Genomic DNA, 27,328 nt, shown 5'->3' with positions numbered 1-27,328 from the left:
ATTGAGAGTAGAAGGCTGGGGAGAGTAGGGAGGGAGAAAAGGGGAAAAAGTTGGTCACCAGTTATTAAATGATAATAAGGTATGAGAAATAAGTTCTGATGTTCTGTTGCACAGTAGGATAACTATAGGTAATCAAAATGTACTGTATATTTCAAGCAGTTAGGAAGGATTGAGAATGTTCTCACCAAAAAGCAATGATAAATGTTTAAGGAGATAGGCAAGTTTTCCCTGATTTGAACTTTACACAGTATGTACTTGTATGAGATATCACATGTACTTCATAAACACATACAGTTTTTACATGTCAGTTTAAAAATTAAAAGTAAAATTGCTTTTCTAAATGCTGTTTGCTACAAAATATGGTGGGCTTTATTTTTATTTTTGTTTTTGGCAATTTTCTAAAATTTTACAATTACAATAATTTATCTGAAAGACCTTTTGGATTTTCTACGTCAAAAGATGAATAATCTGTGAGTAATGATTATTTTATTTCTCCTTTTATACTACTTATATCTTTTATCTCTTTTTCTTACAAGGATTATTTTATTGCTAGGATTTTCATACAGTATTGAATAGAAGTACAGATAGCAGGCATCTTTTATATTCTTAATTTTAATGGGTGTTTTTAATTCACCACTGGGGATGTTTTTATTCTTGAGTATGTTTTTGCTCCTTCTAGCATTGAAGGGATGCAACTTGCGTTCCTGAAAAAAGCTCTACTTGTCTGTGATATAGTATTTAAAAAAAAATCACTTTAGGCTTATTTAAGATTTTAGTATTTATTCTTATGAATGATATTGGCCAGTTGATATTAAGGTTATGATAACCTGATAAAATCAATTTTGGAATAATCTGGAATAGTATGTAAGATTGAAAGTGTTCTTAGATGCTTGGTAGCACTTTCTAGTATTGGGCCTGGGATTTTCTTTGTGCAACAACTATTAGTAATTTAATTTCTTTGCTGGACTGTTTGGGCTATCCATTTCTTTTTGAATTATTTTTTTAATTTACATTTTTCTAGGATTGTGTCCATTTCGCCTAAGTTTTAAAATATATTGCATAAAATTATTCATTATGTTTTCTTAGCTTTTATATTTCTGCTGTATCAATGGTTATAGTTATTTTTTCATGTTATATACTTAATGGTTCATTTTTTAAAAAAAAATCAGTCTTAAAAGAGGTTGATGAATTTTGTTAGTATTTTCAGAGAATTTGAGCATTGTCGATTCTCAGTGGTATGTTCAGGTTTATTCTTTTCTTACCCACTAGGTTGACTTCTTTAGTTCCTTAAGTTTCAGTCTCCTTTTCTAATACAGTAATGTAAGATAAAAGTTTTCTTTCAGGTATCACCCCAGAAGTGCTATTTTTTGACTTTTTCAGTACTAAGGATTGAATTCAGGGTCTTGCACACTCTAGGCAAGAGCTCTAACTGGACTACATCCCTAGCCCTATTTTCCAAATTCTATTATAATTTATGTTTTGATTCATGAATTATTCAGAGGTATGTTTAAAATTTTTTAAATATTTAGACTTTAAAATTTGTCTTTTTTTTCCTTTTGCTGGGCATTGAACCCAGGACCTTATGTATACTAAGCAGGCACTCTACCATTGAGCTCTTAAAATTTATCTTTTTGGTATTTTAAGTTTAATTGCATGGTAGAAAGAGAATCTTTCAGTGTGGTACTGATCTTTGAAATGTGTTGAGACAGCTAGGTGCTGGTAGCTCATACCTGTTATCCTAGCTACTTGGGAGGCTGAGATCTGGAGGATAGTGGTTTGAAGCCAGCTTGGACAAATAATTCTCAACCCCTTTTCCAAAATAACTGGAGCAAAATGGACTGGAGCTCAAGTGGTAGAGTGCCTGCTTTGTAAGCATGAAGCCCTGAGTTCAAACTCCAGTTCTATTTAAAAAAAAATGAAATGTGTTGAGACTTGGTTTTGTATGTGGTTAATTTTCATAAACATTCTATGTGTGCTTGAAAAGAATGTGTAGTCTATAGCTCAATATTCTGCTTGTTTTCACTAACTCATTATTATTATTTTGGTGCAAATTTTTGTATTCTTACTCATTTTTGCCCAGTTGATCTACCAGTTATTGAGCTACAGGTTCTTTCCATAATTTTGTCAATTTCTGCTTGTACATCTTATATCTGTATTACTAAGTGTTTTAGAATGTTTTCCTTTGTTCCTTGTTTCATGAAATCCCTGTGGTGTCCCTGTTTATTTACAGTAATGCTTTTGTGTCATCTATTTTCTCTAAAATTAATACAGTTTTACTAGTTTCCTTTAATTTATTTTCCTTGTTATACTTTTTTCCGCCCTTTTGTTCTCTCCTGGATTCTCCCCAATTGTACTTTCTCTCCTTTACTCCTTGGGAAGCTGTTCTTTATTTTATTCTGTTAGGGCTTAGTCTGAAGATCTTCAAATACCTATTTACCTCGACAAAATCTAAAGTTAATGTTATGTCCTCCTGAACAATCTAGGGACCTTAGAATGTTTTTTATTTATTTATTTACTTTTTCTTTTTGCAGTACTAGGGTTTGAACTCAGCGCTTCATGCTTGCTAGGCAGGCCATCTACCAATTGAGCCATTCTGCCAGTGGACCTTAGAATGTTTTAGTTCCAACAATCCTCACTACCCAAATTAAAATATTTTTTTAAGATTTCAGTTCTTTCATGTTTTTTTTCCTGTGGTGGAGATGGAACTCAGGGCTGATAGTCAAATGTTCTACCTTTTTCATGATTTTCTCTCTCTCTTTTTTTTTGAGGGGGGGCGGTGTGGTACTGGGGTTGGAACTCAGTCTTGCACTTGCAAAGCAGGTGCTCTATCACTTGAGCCACACTTCCAGCCTTTCTCCTTTCTCTCAACCCTCTCACCCCCCCCACCCTTGGCAATATGGGGTTTGAACTTAGGGCCTCCTGCTTGCTAAGCAGGTGCTGTACCACTTGAGCTATACTCCCCAGCCCTGTTTGCTTTAGTTATTTTTCATTTAGGATCTTATATTTTTCCCTGGGCTGGCCTGGACCATGATGTACCTACATAAGCTTCTCACATGGGTGGGATTGCAGGCATGTACCCACCACGCCCAGCATTTTCATTGGGATGGTACCTTGCTAACATTTTTGCTTGGCTGGCCTTGAACATTAAGTTTCTTTATCTCTTCCTCCTGAGTAGTTGGGATTTCAGGTCCAACTGGGATTATACTGTACCCAGCCCTTCCTTGTGTAACTCTTATTAGATGTATGTGTTTTTATTCTATCCTATATGTCTCAGTCTCTTGTATATTCCATCTCAGTCTAACTGTCCCCTCTTTGTGTCCTGAATATCCATCTGGTGTGTATTGCTGGATGTGCTCAAATGCTTAGTGACCACTCAGTAGGGGACATTGATGCAGTACTTTTTTTTTTTTTTTGGTGGTACTGGGGTTTGAACTCAGGACTTCACACTTGCAAAGCAGTCACTCTACCACTTGAGCCACTCCTCCAGTTCATTTTGCTCTGGTTATTTTGGAGATGGGGGTGTCTCACAATTTGCCAATGTTGGCAAATACTTTTAGGCTCTCAATTTCATCCTTCTAAATAGCTAGGATTACAGATGTGAGCCACTGGCACCCAGTAACAGAGGTTTTATATGGAAAATTTTAGCCAAATTTTCTGCTCTTAGAATGTTTAAAATTTCAGTGTAAAAGGCAATGTAAATTATGTAGTGTTAACAAAGACACCCCTTTTTCTTTAAATTCAAGTATAATTCTGAATAATTCAGCAACTAATAAAAAGAACATTTAAATTCTGCTTAAGCCCATTTTTCCGAAAATGAGACAAAATTGAGGCTCTGTAAATATATGTTAGTGTGTTTTCCTTCTGTAATTCTGAATCTCATGTAAATGCATTTGCAGAGTTAATCACTCTGTGGAAGGAGTCCTCTTCGCCCTTCGCAAGTGGACTCCCATAGGTACAGTTGAGTTGCCCTTCTGGACTGCTTTAAGGGCACTTTAGCAGTTTTAAAAACTTAAGTACTAATTTCATAGCCAGTGTCAGCTGAATTTATTGAAGTAGGTCAGACTCTGGGTAAAAACTTGTTTCCCTGCCCTAAAGAGAGTCATTACCCATTCTTCTGTTTGTTATAGAACAGTAATAAATTCTTCCACATTCATCACAAATCTATGGTGATTTCACAAAATCTAGATAGTTGGACTTTTTTGGGTATAGGAAATTACGTAAAATCCCCTCTGACTTTTATTATCTCAGTGGTCCAAAAGCAAACAAAAAATAAAAATCAACTCTTCTCTCAAGAAACTATATTCAATGGTTGTAGTCATTGATATAGAAACACCCCCTCCCCTATAAAATACACATGTGAAAATGCATGCAAGCTGGGCACTGGGACTCATGCTTGTAATCCTAGCTACTTTGGAGGCAGAGATTAGAATTGTGGTTCGAAGCCAGCCCAGGCAAATAGTTCAAGAGACCCTATCTCGAAAATACACAACACAGAAAAAGGCAGAGTGGCTCAAGTGGTAGAGTGCCCACCTAGCAAGCATGAGGCCCTGAATTCAAACCCCAGTACTACCACAAAAAAAAAAAAAAAAAAAGGAAAGAAAGAAAAGGAGGATGCAATTCATCAGGGAATTTTTTTCCCTTAAAAAAGTTATTGTAGGTCGTTCTCCCTCTCCAGTTTAATTAAGCAAGTTTTTAATGTACTATATACCTAGCAATGTTGTCTTTGAACTCTGGAAAATAAATTTCTCTGCCTCTAACAACTAAAATTTTTATTTCAGTAATAATTAGGAAATAATAATAGTTGCATAATAAAACATGATACTGAAAGTATAGGTATTATGAGAAGTCGATAATTCATTAATTAGTACATTTTTAATTTATAAGGGAAGTCTCATGGAGGATTTGGGATTTGAAGTGATTCTTGAAGGTTGTGTATGAGTTGATAGATGTATGGAGTAGGAGTAAGCAGCATGAACAGAGAGAGGTTTAGAATTTCAAGCCCGTTGTCATTGTGCTTGCCTGTAATCCCAGCGATCAGAGGCTGAGGCAGGAGAATCCTGAGTTCCATCTTATTTGCTGATTTAAAAACTGCTGACCGCTTTGAACTTTCTCACAGTTTTGTAGTCATCTGCTAGTTAAATAGTGAGTGAGTGTTTATTATTTATGAAATGCAAATACCTTTATGTCACTTAAAATAACTTAAGGCACTGCTGGTTTGGAGGATTATTGCTTTAAAGTGGGGGTAATAATAACATTTATTTCAAAGGGTGTTAGTTATTAAAGTGCCATTATCCCTTATTTATAATTTTGAAATAAAAATTATAAACTGACAGTTTTTATATACTCACTTGATAACAAATCCTGACTAATGACTTTGTAAATACGTAGTCTGTTTTTAGTTCTGTCCTTGACCTGAAGCTGTTTATATTTAGTTTGTTAAAATCTTTTGCAAAATACAGATATTTGTTATTATTTTATGGTACTTATTGGACAATCTAATTAACACTTTCTTTTTTTGTTTATTATAATTTTTTTTTTCTGTAGCAGGTCTCCCAATGTAGTCCAGGCTGGCCTGGAACTCAAGATCTTTCTACCTCTGTCTCCCAAGTGCTAGGATTACAGGTGTGTGCCACCATATCTGGCCTGACAGTTTTTTTCATGAAATAAAGATGAACATGGATATCTTACAGTTAACTAGACAATGTTGACAATAGCTTCTATTTATTGGATAGATGCTATGTGCTAGGCACCATACTGGGTGTTTTGTATCCATTATCCCATTTATTCTAGTAGTCCTCTAGGCAGGTTGTTTTGATCCTGTTTTTAATGTGCTGATAAGTAATTTGCCTACCACATAGTCACTCAGTATGCTATTAGTGCCAGGATTCAGACCTCATCTCCCTGACTTTTATGTTCTTTCTTGCATTGAATCTGTAATTGAGATTTTTTTCCCCCTGTTGCTGAGGATTGAACACAGGACTTCACACATCCTAGGCAAGTGCTCTACCACTGAGCTACATACCCAGTCCTAGAAAATTTTTGATAAGGAAATAAAAATCACTGGTATTGCTCTTTCCATCTTTTCATTGTAGGTGCTGGAAAACCCCCAATGTTTGGTGATTATGAAGCTCAGAGGCACTGGCAAGAAATTACTTTCAATTTACCACTCAAACAATGGTATGGGCAATTTTGACTTTATTTTGTCATTCTTCATAGTAAATACAGATTATTTGAAGATATTTAAAAGAAAAGCGTAACTGTTTTCTTCATCTTGAGCAGCCTCATGTCCTGCATACTGATGCTTCTTATATACTACTGCCTTGCATGTTGTAGTCCCATCTTTGAAATTTCATAGTCCTGAAAGTTACCCATATGTATGCTCAGTTAGTGAGGATATGCCATTAAACTAGGTAATATAACACTTTGGTGTTATAACACTATATGTCTCAGAAACTCCTGGATATAAACTGTACAAATACTATCATGGGTTAAAAGTATTTTTTACCTGTTCCTTGTCCACTGTTTCTCTCTTAAAGATCACCGTCATAAGCCAGGCGCCAGTGGCTCATGCCTATAATCCTAGGTACTCAGGAGGCAGAGATCAGGAGGATTGCAGTTCAAAGCTAGCCTGGGCAAATAGTTCGTGAGACCCTATCTCAAAAACACCCAGCACAAAAATAGAGTTGGCAGAGTGGCTCAAGGTGAAGCCCTGAGTTCAAACCCCAGCACCGCAAAAAAAAAAAAAAAAAAAATGTCATATTAGCCTTTGGTGAAAATAGAGCAGAGTCTTGGCAATAATTGGTGGCTGAATTGATAGAGCTGAAAAGAGGACAAAGGAGAGATTTGGACTTGCTTTCAACTCTGAAAAATTCACATGTGCCTTTGGTTCATCTCTGAATACTCTGTATCTAGTACAGGGTGTGGTACCTTGCAGACCCTCCACAAATATTTCTTGAAGGAATGAGGATTTATTTTTTACATGGTACCATTTCCATAGCTTTCTCTGTGGAGGAGGTCAGCTCTACCCTTCATACAGTCTGTATGAACCTTGTGATTTTTACAACTCAGAGAATAACATAGAAATATTTTTAATTGTTATTGCTGTCAGTATTAATCACTTTAGAAATGGTGATTAAATCTTAATTTTATATGTGATAGACTACCCAGAACTTTTACTAAATGTCTCTGTTAGGTGGAGACATAAAAAAGTGAAGCATGTGAATAGGTGCTGGAGTCAGACTGTGTAAGTTCAGATCCTAGCTTTAATATTTACTAGTTGTGTGACCTTTGACAAATTGTATAACTTCCTCTACCAGTTTAATCATCGCAGAATGGAAATAATCAACTACATATTTTACTGGGTTATTGTGAGGCTTGAGTAGAATCAGTGTCTGGTGTGTAATGAACTCTTGATAAATGTTAGCTGTGGTTACAGCATCATGAGGACTTGTGTGCCTGTGTCATGTTACCATATATGTGTACGCACATGTATATGTATGTGTTTATATATTTATGTGTGCATATATGTATGCACACATACATTTCCTTTTTTTTTTTCCTTTGGCACTGAAAATTGAATCCAGTGCGTGCTGGGCAAGTGCAGTACCACTAAGCTATAACCCAAACCCTTATTGAATATATTCTTATACCAGTTGATGCCATTACTTATTGATACTAGATGGCTGGTATGTTCTTATAGACTGGCTATATAAACTGTTCATTATAGTCTGTTAATTACTTTGGTGACTACTTTTTTTTCTTCAGTATTGGGGTTTGCATTCAGGACCTTGTTCTTGCTAGACAGGTGCTCTACCACTTGAGTTATGCCCCCAGCACTTTTATTGCTTTTAGTTATTTTTTTGTATAGGATCTTTCATTTTTGCCTGGGTCTGGCTTTGAAACACAATCTTCTCACCTATGCTTTCTACATAGCTATGATTATAGGCATGCATCACCTCTCTTGGCTTGTTGGTGTAGATGGGGGTATTGCTAACTTTTGCCCTGGGTGACCTTGAACTGTGATCTTCTTGATCTCTTTACTGAGTAGCAGATTATAGGTGTGAGCCACTGTGTCTTGCCTGGTCATTGCTTTTACATAACTCCTTTATCAATGAGTTTCATGTAAGAATTTATATTGAACTTACTTTTTAAAACATTTTTTTTTTTTGGCCCTCCCCTACTTTCCCCTCAACTTTCTATATAGGTTGGCTATGCTCTAGTCAGAGTTATCAACATTTCTTTTTTGGTGGTATTGGGGTTTAAACTTAGGGCCTCATGCTTGCTAGGCAGGTGCTATGCCAGTTGAGCCAATTCACCAGCTCAAAGAGTTAGCAACATTTCAAATGGAGATCAGCCAAATATTTGGCACTATTCTTGTTTTTTATTATTTTATTATTGTTGTACTGGGGTACATTGTGACATTTACGGAAGTTCTTACAATATATCATATTTCAATTCACCCCCTCCATCATTCTCCTTTATTCCCCCCTCTTCCCATTCCTGAATGGTTTCAACAGGTCTCATTTTTCCATTTTCATACATGAGTACATAATATTTCCTTCATATTCATCCTCCTATACCCTTTCCTTGTATCCTCCCCCTCACACTGGTACCAACCCCCAGACAGGACCTGTTTTTTGGCACTATTCTTTATTGTTCTATTTTGAGCATCTTCAGGCAATTAGTAAGTGCCACTGTTCAGATTATTATTATATTCTTCATGTTCATCTCTAGTTTGATTGATAGAATAAGGTAGTATTTCCTAAGACAAATTAGACCATTGCTTTTGAGCTTTCTAATTGTTTTCTAGTCTTTAGGAAAATTGCATGACTAAAATAATTTTATTCTTGACTGTTCTTTAATAAATGTAACATTTATTTAGTATTGAAAGATTAGATTAGGAAAGTGAAAAAAAATTACAGCTTTTGGCATAATTCGGTGGTGAAAAACATTTATTCCAGGAGTTAGGATATAATCTTAGCCTAGTAGGGTGAATGGCTCATTTTAATGACACATAATCAGGAGTTGAATATATATATGTAAAGTAATCCCCTCTTAGCTGTGGGTGATATGGTCAGTGGATGCCTGAAACCATGGATGTTACTGAACCTTATATTTATAATTACAGTACATATTCGTCGTTGTCACAATGAAATATCAAGAGTGAGTACTTAAAAAGAAAAGAGGCTTATTTTGCTCACGTTCTGTAGGCTCAAGGGCATCTGCTCGGTTCTGGAGGATCTCGTAGTGGATGGCATCGCAGTGGGAATGTGTACAGAGAAGACCAGGTAGCCAGACAGCAAGTCAGAGGGGGATACAGGGGTCAGGCTTACTCATTTAGAACAACCCTCTCTGGCAGACTCCCATCTGTTCCTCTCAAGGGCATGCCTCCAGTGACCTAATTACTCCCACTAGGCCTCACCACCTTCAGGGACCACCACCTTTTACTACTGTCACACTGAGGACCAAGCTTCCAGCACATGAAACTTGGGGGTACACCACGTCCAAACCATAGCAGCATCTACATCTGTGATGCTTAGTTCATAAACTAGGTACAAAAAGATTAACAGTAAATAATGATAAAGTAGAACAATGTTAGTAATATACTGTAATAAAATTGTAGTATTGCTACTCTTGTGCTTTGGGGCCATTATTCAGTAAAATAAGAGTTACTTGAATGTAGGCATTGCATCCTATGGTTGCCCTATTAAACAAGACAGCTGCTAAGTGGCTGACAGGCAGTCTGACACATAGTGTGCATGCATGTGATGAAGGCATGACTTACTTCCTGGGCTGGATGGAGCAGGAGGGCATGAGATTTTCACATGCTACTCAGAGCCTCTAATTTAAAACTTACGAACTGTTTATTTCTAGAATTTCCCATTTAATATTTTTGGACCACAGTTGACTGAGGGTAACTGGAACCACAGAAAGCAAAACAAAGCTAAGGGAGCCTACTGTATACATTTTCATTATTTCTCTGTATTAAAAAATCAGAATTGTATAATTCAGAAAATAATTGTGTGATTAGGTTTTGACAATGTATGTGTCTTTAAAAATTATGAAGTGCCTAAAATAACCTTGTTAGTGTATTTCATAGTGAAATGAGAATCTTTTGTATCAAGTAATAGAAAACCCAAGTAAGCCAGGTGCAGTGGAATAAACCTGTATTCCCAGCTGCTCTGTAAGTGCCAATTACCGTGGAGGCTGAGACAGGAGGATCCTTAGCCCAGAAGTTCCGGGCAAGCCTGGGCAACAGAGTGAGACCTTGTCTCAAAAATAACAAAACAAACAAAAAACTTGAGTAGTGGTAGCTTAAGCAATAAAATAATTATCCAAAGGCTTTTGTTGAGCTGGTAACACTGCTTAGGGATAGCAGAGAGTCCAGCTTTCCCTTTTTCTTTCTGCTATTCTTGGCATATTGGCTTTTTTGAGTCCTTTTACCCTATATTAGAAAACTACTGGGTCTATAAGCATGGTAGCTTTATAAGATAATGTTAAAGGCATGAATGAAAGTAAAATCTTTTTCTCCCTCTTTTTTGCTAAGGAGCAAAAATCTTTACCACCTTCAAAACAAAATTAGCCAGGCATGGTTTGCATATGGGGTTGGGGAAGTGTTCTCCTTCCCTGAACATGTTTTCTAAATAAAATTGCAGTTTTAGAAATCAGAGGATTAGATGGAATGGCTGTTTATTTCAGCATTGTTTGTAATAGTGAGGAGCTGAAACACTCTAAATGTCACTTAGTAAGCGAATAATTAAAGTATATTTTCTGGGCTGGAGTGCAGCTCAAGTGGTAAAATGCTTGCCTAGCAAGTGCAAGGCCTTCAGTTCCATCCCTAGTACTACCCCCTCCCTCAAAAAAGTGTATTTTCTCTGTGCACATGTTTTTTCTTAAGTAGATTCCTAGAAGTACAATCTGCAGAGTAGACAGATTTAATGGATACTAACACCAAAGTATCTCTTTCCACCTACCCTTACCAATACTTAATAATACTAGACTTTAAAAATTTGTATTTCCTTGAATACCTGTGACATTGAGCATCTTTAAATACATGTATTATTTTTTAAAATTGCTTTTTCCATTTCTTTTCCTCATGTCTTTAACAATTCTTTTGTAATAATTTGTATGATTTAAAGAAAATAAAGTTAAATTAATTTTTAATGCTTGGGTAACAAATGACCACAAATGGTAATCACTTAAACACACATTTATTATCACAGCTTTCTTCCAGAGCTTGGACTTAGTTTACCTTGATAGTCTGTAGAGTCAGAAGGTTGCAGTCAGCTGGACTGTACACGTATCAGAGACTCCTCTGGGTACAGATACTCCTCCAAGTTGCCTCATCCTGCAGGATCGAGGGTTTCAGGTTCTTACTGGAAGCCTCCCTTAGCTCTGAGAGTCCACTTGCAATTACTTACCATTCGGCTTCTTAAACATGGCCACTTACTAAAACATGACAGCTTGCTTTTTCAAAGTCAGGGAGAGGGAGTCCGTCTAGCATATCTTCTAGTAAGACAGAATTTTACATGCACATAAAACATAAACACAGGAGTGACATCCTCTCCCAGTCACCATCTTTTTTTTCACCATCCTCTTTTGGTTAGAATCTAGTCACAGGTCTTGTCCACACTTGGGATCGGGGGAGCATACGCCCTCAGAGGCCTAAAGATGGGGTTCATGAGGATGACCTTAAAATCTATTTGTTGCAACAGTGTTCTGCAGTTTAATCAGTTTTTTCATGAGTGTGTTGCATGTATAAAATAAGTGTTTTCCTGTTTTTGTATTTGCATTTTTCTTATGTCTTTTGTCATATAAAAATTTCTACTTTTTTGATGTAGAGAAGTTCTTTGAACTATTTTTGCAACTTTTCTATAACTTTGAAATTGTTTTAAGTTTATTTTTTTAAAGCAAAAATATCCGTGACTCTCTAGGTTGTATGTTAGAAAAAAAACTGTACCTTGAAATTAATTAATACTCTTGAACATAATTTCATTAGTATGGCAGCCAAGTTTTTTTTAATGGCAAAATATCCACTGAGGCTCAAGTGGTAGAGTGCTTGCTAGTCCCTGAGTTTAGTCCCTGGTACTGTAAAACAAAAAAATAAAACAGTAACAAAAACATCCACTGAGATTATAAGGAAACTGAGTGGAAAATGCAACATTTTAGAACTTTTTAGGTGTATTTAAAGTATATAAAGCAGGGTTTATTAACTAGTTGATTTGTTTCAACCAGTAGATTTTGAAGATTTACTTGAAATGCTGTTAAGCTATCTTCTTCCATGCCTCTTTCTTTCCTTCTTCTTCTTTCGTTATTGTTATTATTATTATTTTGGTGGTACTGAGGTCATTTTGAACTCAGGACCTCATGCTTGCTAGGCAGGTGGGTCACTGCCTGAGCCACTCTACCAGCCCTGGTTTGTGTTGAGTATTTTTGAGATTGGGTCTCATAAACTATTTTCCCGGGATTGGCTTCAAACTGAGAGCCTCATGACCTCTGCCTCCTGAGTAGCTAGGGTTACAGACATGAGTCACTGGTGCCCAGATTTATTATTATTATTTTTTAATCTTTTCATTGTTTGTGGTACTGGGTTTAAACTTTAGGCTTCACGCTTGCTAGGAAGACACTCTACCACTTGAGCCACTCCACCTGCCTCTTACAGGGCCTGGTTTGTGTCTGTTGTCATAGCTTAATTATTACATCCTATTAATTAAATTATTAAGCTCAAATTAAATGACATGTTAAGTTATAAGTTTTGGATATTTATAATGGAATGATGCTTTCTTTTTTTTTTTTCAGGTATTTTAATAACAGTGATAACAATTTACAGTATTGGGGATTGGATTACCCACCTCTTACAGCTTATCACAGTTTCTTATGTGCCTATGTGTAAGTTTTTCTTCCTTAATGTAACTCTGAATATTTATGCCCTTAGTAGATACTATAAGGAATAGTGTGAAATGGCTCTAATGAAGAATGGAGAGATCTCTTGTACCTCCTATTTTATCATGTATTACAAATGGGTTTTCAGGAAGTAACTATGAGAGCTTGAACGTAGAAATAATTTTTTTTGGAGGACAGCCTAGAAGAAATGTAAAAACTTAGTATTGTTTTGAAGTAGAGATGCTATCAATTGTACGTGGACTACAGAGAAATATATCTAATATGACTTAGTTGTACATAGAGAAGCTTTTTTTTTCTGGAGTGGCCCAAATAAATACAGGTCCATGTGGTATTCTGACTAGTCTGTCAAGTTAGAAACTGAATTACTGTAATGTTTCATTTATGACTGAAGATTTTGGATTCGAATTCTTCCTCTTAGAGAAATGGAGAAATCTGTAGAAGAGGACTTCTGTTTTGGTGAAGACCTGTATAATAATTTAAAGTCTCAGACTTGAAATGTGGCAGCGAAAATTTAAGGAACTTCTTTACAGTGTTTCCTGACTCATTTTTTTCTTATTCTATTGTTTTAATATTTAAGTTCCACATTTTGTAAAAATAAACTTCATGGATTGAAAATATGCTCCTATACATCATGATGATTAGTTACACTTTGCAGCATTCAAGGTATTATAACATGATTCATGGGAGGCTGAGATTAGAAGGATCATGGTTTGAGGCCAGTCTGGGCAAATAGTCTGTAAGACTCTATCTCCAAAATAACCAGAGCAAAATGTACTGGAGGTGTGGCCCAACTGGTAGAGAGCCTGCTTTGTAAATGCAAAGCCCTGAGTTCAACCCCAGTCCCACCAAAAAAAAAAAAAAGAAAATTTCATGTAACTTTAATAATTGTGTTTAGTGTTATGTGATGATTTATGATTAATAGTTGCTCATTATAACTAGTTGTTACAATAACTGAAAAAGATCATAAACTATAAAAATGCATATATTATTCTTACAAAGTATGTGTTTAATAAAGGAAATGTGATATGTCAGATTATTTTTACCTTGGAACTGTGAAGATAGAGCTTCTAGTTACATGTAATATGGTTTTGTTGGAAGATGAGCAAGGCACATGCAGTCTAATGGCTTAAGTTTCACATGGTTAAATAAAAAGAGGAAAGCTTCAGCATTGACTCTAGTAAGAGAAATGGCTAATTCTCACAATAAAGTGTTATGTCCTCAAATGTTCTTATTGCTAAAAGTGATGAGGAATAAAGAGCATGTGTTTAAACTTTGATTTGCAGGGCAAAGTTTATAAACCCAGACTGGATTGCTCTCCACACATCCCGCGGCCATGAGAGTCAGGAACATAAGCTCTTCATGCGTGCAACAGGTAACAGAGAAGAGCGTAAAATTTGATTGTATCACAATTTTGAAAAAATTGATAAGTAGTACCGTTATTGTTCTTAACGACCTTAAAATTGTATAATTACTATATTCATGTGTCTGTATATATGACATAAGGCTGAGAGTATATGTAAGTTAAAACCCAAAAGAATAGAAAGGAATTAATTCTGGGTGCTTTACATGTAGTATCTCATTTAATTCTTTGATTACTCAAATAAGATAAATACCATTCTTATTCTTATTTTAGGCCAAAGAAACTATGAGAATTGCTGTAAATGGAAGCTTTAGTTGGTTAGGCCGCTGCTTTAGTATCGTAATTCTAGGTCCCTTTCACCTTTTTTTCATTTGTTGTATTGTGCATTGTTGCTAAATTGACTTATCCACTCAAACCCCACCCCCTTTCTTTTCTTTTTTCTTTATTTGGTGCTGGGGATCAAATCCAGGGACTCTCACATGCTGAGCAAGCACTCTATAACAAAGCTACATCCTCAGAGCCCTAAATAAGTGTTTATTAAGCATCTATGTGTACAGTTTGAGGAACTTGAAAGTAGTAACTGAGATTTCTTTAAAGGCTTTCAATGACTAAAACTTTAGTGCTAGCTTGGGTCTTTTCATTAATCAGTCTCAATTTACTCAGTGTTTGTTGTCTTTTGTGTTAATCCAGTTATAGACTCTCAGGCCCAGAAAATAATCTGTTTTGTCTCTTTCCCTCTCTCACACCTCTCCTTCTCCTTCCAATGCTTTAATACTTTATGAACCGCATACTCACCAGATGATTATTCTCAGGGAACTCATAACCTTTAGTGGCACCCTATTCTGTTTTCAGAGAGCCCTAACAAAAATTTCCTTCTTACGTTGCATTTCCACTAGTCATTCTTAGGTTACAGATAGCAGGTTTGATCCCTTCTATATCAACAGCCTGCAGACATTTGAAGTCACTTCTTCTCCAGGTTGATCATTTCTATTTTAGTTATTCCTTAGATGATCACTTTGTTTGGGTACATTCTAATTTGTCAGTCTTGTTTGTTTCCTTTTGTTTTTTGGCCTTGAGATAGGATCTCTCTGTTTAGCCCAGGGTGGCCTCAAACTTGAGATCCTCCTGCCCCAGGCTCCCAAGTACTGAGATTACAGGTATACAGCAGACACCATGCTAGGCTTTGTGTGTGTGTGTGTGTGTGTGTGTGTGTGTGTGTGTGTGTGTGTGTGTGTGTGAGTGTGGTGCTCGGGACTGATCTCAGGTCCTTGTGCATGAGAGGCAGGTGCTTTCCACTTTGCTCCACCCACATCTCCAATGTCATCTTGAATGTAGTACCTGTAGCTAAACATAGATTGCATACATTTAACACTGTCAGTTTGCCATCATTTACTTTTTTTTGGACATCATATCTAGTGAAGTACCAGGAAAAATAGGGTCTTAGACATTAGGTCGTCTTATTGAGAATGTAATGTACTTATTTTTGTTTGTTATGAAAGGACTACACATTCACAATCACTTTTGTCAGCTTCTTCCTCACCTGGGTCCCTCAAATTCTCTTCTTTCTTCCTTCTTTTAGGCAGGGTCTTGCTAAATAGCCTTGGACTTTTGATTCTTCTATTTCAGCTTCCAAATGTTGGAATTACAGCTATGCAACAACATGCCCAGCTCTCCCAAGTTCTTTATATGCATTAATTAACAAAAGTTTACTTTCTTTTTTTTTTTGTGGTACTAAGGATTGAACCTAGGGCCTCAGCTTGCTAGACAAGTACTCTACACTTGAGCTATACCCTTAGGCCTGTATTTTATAGATGCTAACATTTAAAAAAGATTCTCTTATACATCACCACATTTGAGTTTTTCTTCACATCCGAAAATTTGGAGTATACAGATACTGAGGAAAGAGATGTCTCCCCTTGCTTTGAGTATTCCTCACTCCATTTTACTTTATTTCACTTTTTGTTCATTTACTCAAGTGTGCGTACATTGTTTGGGTCATTTCTCCACCCTGCCCCTCTCCCACGCCCCCACTCAGTTCCAGGCCCGTCCTGTTCTGTCCTTATCACTCATTTTGTTGAAGAAAAGACATAAGCATAATAAGGAAGACAAAGCATTTTTGCTAGTTAAGGACAGCTATACAGAGAGATTCTTAACATTGCTTTCGTGTACCCATGTTACGACCCATGTTGACTCATCTCTAACTGATCTTTACACTGGTTCCTGATCCCCTTCTCTGATAACCTCTATCGCTTTAAGGTTTCTGTATTAGCTCCTCTGGAGTGGGGACATCAAACGCTTTCATGTTTTGGGTTTTTTACCTATTACCATATCTCCCATATGTGCTCTCCCCTTGTCATGTGATCCAAGTCCAACCACATTGCTGCATTTGCCCTAGATCTAAAGTCTGCATATGAGGGAGAACATACGATTTTAGGTCTTCTGAGCCTGGCTGATGTTGCTGAGAATGATGTTCTCCATTTCCATCCATTTACCACAAATGATAAGATTTCATTCTTCATGGATGAGTAAAATTCCATTGTGTACAAGTACCACATTTTCTTGATCCATTCACCAGTAGTGGGGCATCTTGGCTGTTTCCATAACTTGGCTATTGTGAATAGTGCTGCAATAAACATGGTTGTGCAGGTGCCTCTGGAGTAACCTGTGTCACATTCCTTTGGGTATATCCCCAAGAGTGGTATTGCTGGATCATATAGCAGGTCTATGTTTAGATTATTAAGAAACCTCCAAATTTTTTTCCAGAGTGGTTGTACCAGCTTGCATTCCCACCAGCAGTGGACTACGGTTCCTTTTTCCCCTCAATCTCGCCAACACATGTTGTTGTTGGTGTTTTTGATGATGGCTATTCTAACAGGGGTGAGGTGGAATATTAGTGAGGTTTTGATTTGCATTTCCTTTATGGCTAGAGATGGTGAGTATTTTTTCATATGTTTTTTGGCCATTTGAATTTCTTCTTTTGAGAAAGTTCTGTTTAGTTCAGTTGCCCATTTCTTAATTGGTTCATTGATTTTAGGAGAGTTTAGTTTCTTAAGTTCCCTGTGTATTCTGGTTATCAGTCCCTTGTCAGATGTATAGCTGGCAAATATTTTCTTCCACTCTGTGGGTGGTTTCTTCAGTTTAGAGACCATTTCTTTTGTTGTGCAGAAGCTTTTCAATTTTATGAAGTCCCATTTATTCATCCTTTCTCTTAGTTGCTGGGCTGCTGGGGTTGTATTGAGGAAGTCTTTACCTATACCTATTAGTTCCAGAGTTTTTCCTGCTCCTTCCTGTAGTAATTTCAGAGTTTAAGGTCTGATATTTAGGTCCTTGATCTATTTTGAGTTGATACTAGTACAGGGGATAGACATGGTTCTAGTTTCATTTTCTTGCAGACGGGTAACCATTTTTCCCAGCAACGTTTGTTGAAGAGGCTGTCTTTCTCCATCATATATTTTTGGCAACTTTGTCAAAAATGAGGTGGGTATAGTTGTGTAGCTTCATATCCGGGTCCTCTATTCTGTTCCACTGGTCTTCATGTGTTTTTTTGCCAGTACCATGCTGTTCTTATTGCTATTGCTTTGTAATATAGTTCAAAGTCAGGTATTGTGGTACCTCCAGCATTGCTCATTTTGCTGAATATTGCCATGACTTCACAGTCTCTTGTGTTTCCAAATGAACTTTAGGGTAGATTTTTCAATCTCTGTGATAAAAGTCATTGGGATTTTGATGGGAATTGCGTTGAACATGTAGATTGCTTTTGGTAGTATAGCCATTTTTACTATGTTGATTCTATCGATCCATGAGCACAGGAGATCTTGCCATCTTCTGTAGTCTTCCTCGATCTCTTTCTTTAGGAGGTTGTAATTCTCCTTGTAGAGGTCATTCACATCCTTTGTTAAATTTACTCCTAGGTATTTGATTTTTTTGAGGCTATTGTGAATGGAGTTGTTTCCATATATTTCTTCTCAGTTTCTTTGTTGTTGGTGTATAGAAAAGCTAATGATTTTTGTAGGTTGATTTTGTATCCTGCCACCTTACTCTAGCTGTTTATGGTGTCTAAGAGTTTTTGGGTAGAGTTTTTTGGGTCTTTAAGGTATAGGATCATACTATCTGCAAATAGGGATATTTTGACAGTTTCTTTACCTATTTGTATTTCTTTTATTTCTTCTTCTTGCCTAATTGCTCTGGCTAGAAATTCCAGTACTATGTTGAATAGGAGTGGAGATAGTAGGCACCCTTGTCTTGTTCCTGATTTTAGGGGGAATGGTTTCAGTTTTTCACCATTAAGTATGGTGTTGGCTGTAGGTTTGTCATATATAGCCTTTACAACATTGAGGTACATTTCTTCTATTCCTAGTTTTCTTAGAACTTTTATCATGAAGTGATGTTGGATCTTGTCGAAGGCTTTTTCTGCATCTATTGAGATGATCAAGTGGTTTTTGTCTTTGCTTCATTAATGTGCTGTATTACATTTATAGATTTTCGTATGTTGAACGACCCCTGTATCCCTGGGATAAAGCCGACTTGGTCATGGTGTATGATCTTTCTGATGTGTTGTTGGATTAGGTTTGCTATTATTTTATTAAGGGTTTTTGCATTGATATTCATTAAGGAAATTGGCCTGTAGTTCTCCTTTTTGGAGGTGTCTGTCTGGTTTTGGGATGAGAGTAATATTGGCTTCATAAAATGAGTTAGGCAGTGTTCCTTCCTTTTCTATTTCATGGAATAGTTTAAGGAGAGTTGGTATTAGTTCTTCTGTAAACGTCTGATAGAATTCAGCAGTGAATCCATCATGTCCTGGACTTTTCTTTTTTGGGAGGCTCTTGATTGTTGCTTCAATTTCTTTTTGTGTTATAGATCTATTCAGGTGATTAATGTCTTCTTGGTTCAGTTTTGGGTGATTGTAAGTTTCTAGAAATCTGTCCATTTCTTCAAGATTTTCAAATTTATTAGAGTATAGGCTCTCAAAGTAGTGTCTGATGATTTCCTGGATTTCCATGGTGTTTGTTGCTATTTCCCCTTTTGCATTTCTGATTTTACTGATTTGGGTTTTTTCTCTCCTCATTTTAGTCAGGTTTGCTAGGGATCTGTCAATCTTATTTATTTTTTCAAAGAACCAGCATTTTGTTTCATTGATTCTTTGTATTTTGTTTGTTTGTTTCTATTTCATTGATTTCAGCCCTTATTTTAATGATTTCTTTCCTTCTGCTTGTTTTGGGATTTGCTTCTCCTTGTTTTTCTAGGATTTTGAGCTGTAGTATTAGGTCATTGATTTGAGATCTTTCTGTCCTTTTAATATATGCACTCATGGCTATAAACTTTCCTCTTAGGACTGCCTTTGCTGTGACCCATAGGTTCTGGTAGGTCGTGTTTTCATTTTCATTAACTTCCAGGAACCTTTTAATTTCCTCTTTTATTTTATCAGTGACCAATTTGTCATTGAGCAAATGTGTTGTTCAGCTTCCAATTGTTTGCATGTTTTTTACTGCTGCTTTTGTTGTTGAGTTCTAGTTTTAATGCATTGTGGTCAGATAGAATGCATAGGATTATTTCTATTTTCTTATGTTTGCTGAGGCTTGCTTTGTGCCTAAGATATGATCAATTTTGAGAAGTTTCCATGAGCTGCTGAGAAGTATGTGTATTGTGCAGAAGTTGGATGAAATATTCTGTAGATATCAGCTAGGTCCATTTGATCTATTGTGTGATTTAGTTCTAGGATTTCTTTATTGATTTTTTTGTTTGGATGAGCTATCTGTTGGTGATAGGGGGGTATTTAGGTCTCCCACTATCACTGTGTTGGAATTTGTATATGTTTTTGGTCCTTCAGTATGATTGATAAAATTGGGTGCATTGATGTTGGGTGCATATAGGTTGAGAATTGTTATTTCCTTTTGGTGTATTTCCCCTTGTATTAGTATGGAATGTCCTTCTTTATTTTGTTTGATCAATGTAGGTTTGAAGTCTACTTTGTCAGAGATAAGTATTGCTCCCCTGCCTGTTTTCGGGGACCATTGGCTTGGTAAATCTTCTTCCAGCCTTTCACTCTCAGCCAGTGATTTTTTCTGTCAATGAGGTGGGTCTCCTGTAGGCAGCAGATTGCTGGATCTTCCTTTTTAATCCAGTTTGCCAATCGGTGTCTTTTGATGGGGTAATTTAATCCACTAACATTCAGTGTTAGTATTGATAAATATGAGGTGATCCCTGTCATGTAGTTGTCTTTTTTGAGAAGGGTTTGATTGTGTGTAGCTGAATCAGTGTTACTCTTTGCCTTCTTGCCTTTTCTTCTGTGGTTTGATATTGCCTGCCCTTTCATGGTTTTGTTTGCTTTCATTATCTGTGTGCAGAATTCCTTGGAGAATCTTTTGTAGTGGTGGCTTGGTGGTCATATATTGTTTTAGTTTCTGCTTATCATGGAAGACTTTTATTGTTCCATCTATTTTGAATGATAGTTTTGCTGGGTAGAGTATCCTGGGATTGAAGTTATTTTCATTCACTGCTGGGAAGCTCTCACTCCAAGCTCTTCTTGCTTTTAATGTTTCTGTTGAGAAGTCTGCTGTGATTTTGATGGGTTTACCTTTGTATGTTACTTGTTTTTACTCTCTTACAGCCTTCAATATTCTTTCTCTAGTCTCCGTACTTGTTTTAACGATAATATGTCGTGGGGTAGTTCCATTTTTGTCAGGTCTGTTTGGTGTTCTAGAGGCTTCCTATACCTGAATGGGCGTAGTTTTCTCTAGATTTGGGAATTGTCTGTTATTATTTTGTTGAATATATTACACATTCCTTTTGCTTGCACCTGTTCTCCGTCTTCAGTGCCCATGATTCTCAGGTTTGGTTTTTTGATGGAGTCAGTGAGTTCTTGCATTTTCTTTTCACAGGTCTTGAGTTGTCTGACTAATAGCGCTTCAGTTTTTCCTTTAATTACCGTTTCATCTTCAAGTTCTGAGATTCTGTCTTCTGTTTATTCTAGCCTGAGGGAATGGCCTTCCATTTTGTTTTGTATTTCTGTTTTGTTCTTTTTTCTGAGGTTTTCCATATCGTGGGTTACTTCCTCTTTAATATTGTCAATTTTTGCCCTTAATTCATTTATCTCTGTGCTTATGGTGATCTCTGTTTCAGTTTGGTATTTATTTAGGGCTCCTATGATTTCATGTATTTGTTACTGTGTTTTCTCACATTCTTTATTTTTGTTGTCTTGGAATTTCTTGAGTGCCTTCTGTACGTTTTGGTTGACCATGTCTAGTAACATCTCTATGAAATTCTCATTAATTACTTGTAGGATTTCTTCTTTCAGGGTGTTCTTGTGGGCTTCGTTGGGTTCCTTGGTATAGTTTATCTTTGTTTTGTTGGAGTCTGGATGTTGGTATCTGTCTTCTTCATTTTGCTCTAAATCCTGTACTAGTTTATTTTTGGGGGGAGACTGGTTTCCATCCCTTTTTCATCTTCCCATATTTCCACTAGGTACCATTTCTGTCCCTGGACTATGTATAATTTAGTATTAGCTGGGTTACAGTATCAATACTAACAAAACCAAGAGACAATGATAAAAAAGAGAAAGATGGAAAGATAAAAGGAAGAGAGAAGAGGGGAAAAAAATGGGAGAGATGGTGGGTGATCATACAGCAAACCAGGCAGCAAAACCCTTAAAGAAGGGCAAAAAAAAAAAATTACTCATTTTGGAACAGTAGAGTTGAAGTCTTAGTTGTTCTGATGTTACTCCTTTAGCATTGAGACCTGTCTGTGTGTTTCTCCTAGGCAGGTTTGGAGCCCTCCTGTAGCGGGTGGCAGGTGGGTGGGGTCCCACAGGCCTACCTGCGGAGGCCTTTTGTTGAGGCGAACTAGTGGGCCTTTGGAGCTTGGGCCTGGTGTCCCTGCAGGGCACAGCCTGGCAGAGTGGAGATCATGCATGTCTGTGGATTGCCATCTTGGCAGGCTTTAGGGGCACAGTCCCAGTGGATATGGTGCAGGCCTGTGTAGGCATGAGGGGCGCATCCTGGTAGCTGGTGGAGATTGTGAATGCCTGTGGATTGCTGGCTTGGTAGGCCTGAGAGGCACGGCCCAGTGGAGATGTGCAGGCCTGAGGGTGTGTCCCAACGGAATGGAGATCATGCATGTGTGGATCACCGGTTTGGCAGGTCTTAGGGGCGCAGGCCTGTGCAGGCCTGTCCAGGCCTGAGCAGCGCGGTCCAGTGGAGATTGTGAATGTCTGTGGATCTCCAGCTTGGCAGGCCTCAGGGGGTCGGTCTGCCGGAGATCGTGTGGGTCTGAGGGGTGGGAGTTTGGGGGAGTGCGGCCCTGGCAGACTGAAGTGCGGGCCCAAGATTGGAGATCCCATGGCCTGCAGAGCTGCGGTTCAGTGGGCTTATGGGGCAGGGCTTGGTGTGCAGCGCCGGCTATTCTTTTAGTATATCATGGCATGGAGAAGCCTTCTACGAGCTAGCGTTTCAGAGTGCTGATGTTTCAGCTCTCCCTTGTGCTTTACCTCAGCCAAGCATGTCTCCAGCATCTCAGCAAAGTCCCTGGTTCACAGAGCTCATGAGGTCTGTGGCTGTGTCCCAGTTGCCATCTTGAATTTCTCTTTGGTATTCTTCACTTCTAAGCTCAGGTTAGATCAAAGAAAGAACACTGAATGTATCTAATTGATTAAATATGTGAATTTGTTAGAGACGTGAAAGAAGAGACTTTTTTGTAACAGCACTTGCAATAAGGCACAGATGAAGGGAATGAAAAGGGCCATTGTGTCAGGGACTTCCTGCAGTGTGTGGAGCCTTGAGTTAATAGTGTTCTCAATCAAGATTGGAGAGAGCTGGCTAATGGGTTGTTGGAAATCTTCATGAGCTCATGCTTGAAATTATTTGCTTGTTTTTCAGTTCTAATTGCTGACTTGCTAATTTACATACCTGCAGTGGTTTTGTACTGTTGCTGTTTAAAAGAAATCTCAACTAAGAAAAAGGTAAGTTTTAAAGCAATGAGATGTTCTGTCTCTGAAACATCGTCCTTGTTAGCCTATTAAAGATAGACTTTAAGGAAGTCATGCTTTTGGGAATAGATAGAATAATGAGGAGCATTATATTTTCTACCAATTAATTTTCATTTAGAAAACATCTTATCTTACAATAATTATTTTAATGCCCTGCTATGGTAGTAATAAGTTGTAATGGATTTTAGAAGTTATTATGTACATGTTGAATTTATTATTTAACTGGTAAATCTGAATTTTGAGCCGGTTTATGACAATGACTAAACTGAAAGGCATTTTGGAAAACTATATCTGCTCATCACAGTCATAGTTATGGTCCCTTTTGACCATTTTGATTAGATAGACTAATCATTAACATCTTTGGTTTGTATATCTAAAAGTACTTCCTTTGATAAATACCTTTTAATGATTTTTCCTTTTTTTGAGGGGTTTGTACTAGAGTTTAACTAAGGCCTCCCACTTAAGCCATGCTCCTAGCCCTTTTTGCTTTAGCTTTTTTTTCTTTTGTTACTGGAGTTTGAACTCACGGCCTCAATCTTGCTAGGCAGATGCTCTACCACTTGAGCCACTCTGCCAACCCTACTTATTTTTCAAGTAGGATCTCTTATTTTTGTTCTGGCCAGTCTAGACTGTTGTCTTCAATCATTCTGTGTAGCTGGGATCATAGGCATATGGTACCACACTCAGCTTACTGATTAAGATGGAGTCTCACTAACTCTTTGCCTGGGCCGGCCTTGAACCTCGATCCTCCTGATCTCTGTTTCCCAAACAGCTGGGATTATAGGCATTAGCCACCCTGTCTGACCTGTGATGCTTTTTCTTTTCATTTTTTTTTGTGGTCTTGGGGTTGTTGAACTCAGGACTTTGCATTTGTGAGACAGGCACTCTGCCACTTACACCACACCTTCAGCCCATGTTTTCCTTTTTATCCACGTGTCTTGTGTAACCTCCATAAAAGCTTCAGTATCTAAAGAGTTGCTTTATTAAAGTGATAAAAAGAAGGGATAGCACATCAGGAAATTGGGAATATTTGTTACTATGCTAAATAAAAGCCACACTTTTATCCTCTTTGAGTAACATTACTTTATTACTTCATATTTTTCTTCACAGATTGCTAATGCATTATGCATATTGCTGTACCCAGGTCTTATTCTTATTGACTACGGACATTTTCAGTATCCTTTACTAGTTTAGAAATGACACCAGTCACATATTATGAAATGTAGGCTCAGTGCATACAATGTAATCTAGTAATATCTTATTCACTAGGGTACTTGCTTGGATGAACTATATTTGCAGTGATACAGAAGATTAATGTTATGATCTGGACATGAAATGTCCCCTAAAAAAATGTCCCCCTAAAACTCACGGGTTGAAGGCTTGGTTCTCAGTGCAATGTTCAGAGGTGAAGCTTTGGAGCAACATGATTGCTTAATTAATAGCTTTTGATGTCAACCTATTGTGGTTGCAATAAAATTTATATGTAGATCTGTCAAAGGTATTCAAATCTGTAATTGTTTTTATTTTTTTTCTTTTTTTATTATATTCATATATGTATACAATGTTTGGGTCCCTCCCTTATGCCCCCCAACCCCTCACTACCAGGCAGAAACTATTTTGCCCTTATCTCTAATTTTGTTGTAGAGAGAGTATAAGCAATAATAGGAAGGAACAAGGGTTTTTGCTGCTTGAGATAAGGATAGCCAAACAGGGAGTTGACTCACATTAATTTCCTGTGCGTGTGTGTTACCTTCTAGGTTAATTCTTTTTGATCTCACCTTTTCTCTAGTTCCTGGTCCCCTTTTCCTATTGGTCTCAGTTGCTTTTAAGGTATCTGCTTTAGTTTCTCTGCGTTAAGAGCAACAAATGCTAGCTAATTTTTTAGGTGTCTTACCTATCCTCACCCCTCCCTTGTGTGCTCTCACTTTTATCATGTGCTGAAAGTCCAATCCCCTTGTTGTGTTTGCCCTTGATCTGATGTCTGTATATGAGGGTGAACAAACGATTTTTGGTCTTTTGGGCCAGGCTAACCTCACTTAGAACGATGTTCTCCAATTCCATCCATTTACCGGCAAATGATAATATTTCGTTCTTCTACATGGCTGCATAAAATTCCATTGTGTATAGATACCACATTTTCTTAATCCATTTGTCAGTGGTGGGGCATCTTGGCTGTTTCCACAATAAACATGGGTGTGCAGGTGCCTCTGGAGTAACCTGTGTCTTTTGGGTATATCCCCAAGAGTGGTATTGCTGGATCAAATGGTAGATAATGTTTAGCTTTTTAAGTAGCCTCCAAATTTTTTTCCAGAGTGGTTGTACTAGTTTACATTCCCACCAACAGTGTACCCCCCCTGCCCCCCCCCCCGCGGCCCCCCCCCACCCCCGCATCCTCGCCAACACCTGTTGTTAGTGGTGTTGCTAATGATGGCTATTCTAACAGGGGTGAGGTGGAATCTTAGTGTGGTTTTAATTTGCATTTCCTTTATTGCTAGGGATGGTGAGCATTTTTTCATGTGTTTTTTGGCCATTTGAATTTCTTCTTTTGAGAAAGTTCTGTTTAGTTCACTTCCCCATTTCTTTATTGGTTCATTAATTTTGGGACAATTTAGTTTTTTGAGTTCCCTATATATTCTGGTTATCAGTCCTTTGTCTGATGTGTAGCTGGCAAATATTTTCTCCCATTCTGGGTGCTCTCTTCAGTTTAGAGACCATTTCTTTTGTTGAGCAGAAGCTTTTTAGTTTTATGAAGTCCCATTTATCTATGCTATCTCTTAGTTTCTGAGCTGCTGGGATTCCATTGAGAAAGTTCTTGCCTATACCTACTAATTCCAGAGTATTTCCTACTCTTTCCTGTACCAACATTAGAGTTTGTGGTCTGATAATTAAGATCCTTGATCCATTTTGAGTTAATATTGGTATAGGGTGATATACATGGAACTAGTTTCAGTTTTTTGCAGACTGCTAACCAGTTTTCCCAGCAGTTTTGTTGAAAAGGCTGTATTTTCTCCATTGTATATTTTTAGTGCCTTTGTCAAAGACAAGTTGGTTATAGTTGTGTGGCTTCATATCCGGGTCCTCTATTCTGTTCCACTGTCTTCATATCATGTATTTTTTTATTCAGTCCATTTTCCTAATTTAGTGGTTTTGGGAGGGGACATTATTTGTGGGATCATATCTATTAAATTTTCTGATAATATCAAGAGCAATGGTATAAAGAAAACAAAAAGTCAGGCATGGAGGTTCATACCTGTAATCTCAGCATTCGGGAGGCAGGAAGATTGAGTTTGAGACCAATGTGGGCTACATAGTGATACTTTGTGTCAAAAAAAAAAGGGAAAACAAGTTATTTTTAAAGTGGTACTTAGTTTGAAATATGACATTCATACAGAAAACTATGCAAAACATGAATGTACAGCTCAGTGAATTGGCAAAGTATTGTAACTTGTCCAAAAATAGAGCATTGTCAGTACCCAGAAACTACCCTGTATACTTTCCAAGAACTTCTCCCTCCTCCTTTCCCAAAGGTGGCCCCATGTTGACTGCTGATACTACTGTTGTTTAGTCTCTACCCCAAAGCCTTTGTTAAACTTCATATAATGTAGCAGTATAGAAGGCATTCCTTTGTTTGATGTTTTAGACTTAACATTTTGTTTGTAGATATACTCATGTAGATGTTTAGAGCTGTAGTTTGTGCAGTTTCATTGCTTTAGGTTTTTCATTGCATAGGCGGATACAGTTTTGTTACTAATAGCCATCTATGTTTCCAGGTTTTGGCTATGAAGAATATCATCATCATAATTTGGCTGTTAGAAACATTCTTATTCTGTGCACATACAAATGTATTTCTTATAGATGGAATTGCTGAGTTATAGGATTTGTGCCTATCCAATTTAGATAATGTCAAATTATGTTTAAGCATGATACAACAGTAAACATTCTCATTAACAATGATATGAGTTACCAGTGTTCTCTGTCTTCACTAATTCTCAGTCATTTTCACTTTAGCCTTCTGTTAGATTTGTATCTCTCTTGTGATTTGAATTAAACTTCAAAGATTTTGGGTTATAATTTTGTGGGGACAT

At 37.2% G+C, this 27,328-nt stretch overlaps 1 protein-coding gene across 3 annotated transcripts in view; it reads left to right on the top strand.

The window, feature by feature from the left end:
• Alg6 (ALG6 alpha-1,3-glucosyltransferase) overlaps positions 1–27,328 on the top strand; it is a 64,008-nt gene that overhangs the window by 10,696 nt on the left and 25,984 nt on the right. The window contains exons 3-8 of one of the 3 annotated variants that reach the window (XM_074079890.1): positions 5,545–5,622; positions 6,093–6,177; positions 12,799–12,888; positions 14,187–14,275; positions 23,134–23,216; positions 24,354–24,418. In XM_074079890.1, the coding sequence (XP_073935991.1) occupies positions 6,110–6,177; positions 12,799–12,888; positions 14,187–14,275; positions 23,134–23,216; positions 24,354–24,418 (395 nt within the window). In that variant the 5' untranslated portion in view covers positions 5,545–5,622; positions 6,093–6,109. Of the gene's footprint in view, positions 1–5,544; positions 5,623–6,092; positions 6,178–12,798; positions 12,889–14,186; positions 14,276–23,133; positions 23,217–24,353; positions 24,420–27,328 lie in introns of all 3 variants that reach the window. The other 2 variants (XM_074079889.1, XM_074079891.1) reach the window with 2 other exon arrangements.

The sequence above is a fragment of the Castor canadensis genome, chromosome 7, assembly GCF_047511655.1.
Source record: "Castor canadensis chromosome 7, mCasCan1.hap1v2, whole genome shotgun sequence".
Taxonomy (NCBI): Eukaryota; Metazoa; Chordata; class Mammalia; order Rodentia; family Castoridae; genus Castor; species Castor canadensis.
The sequence above is the reverse complement of the archived record's forward strand: the minus strand, read 5'-3'. Positions and strand labels throughout refer to the sequence as shown.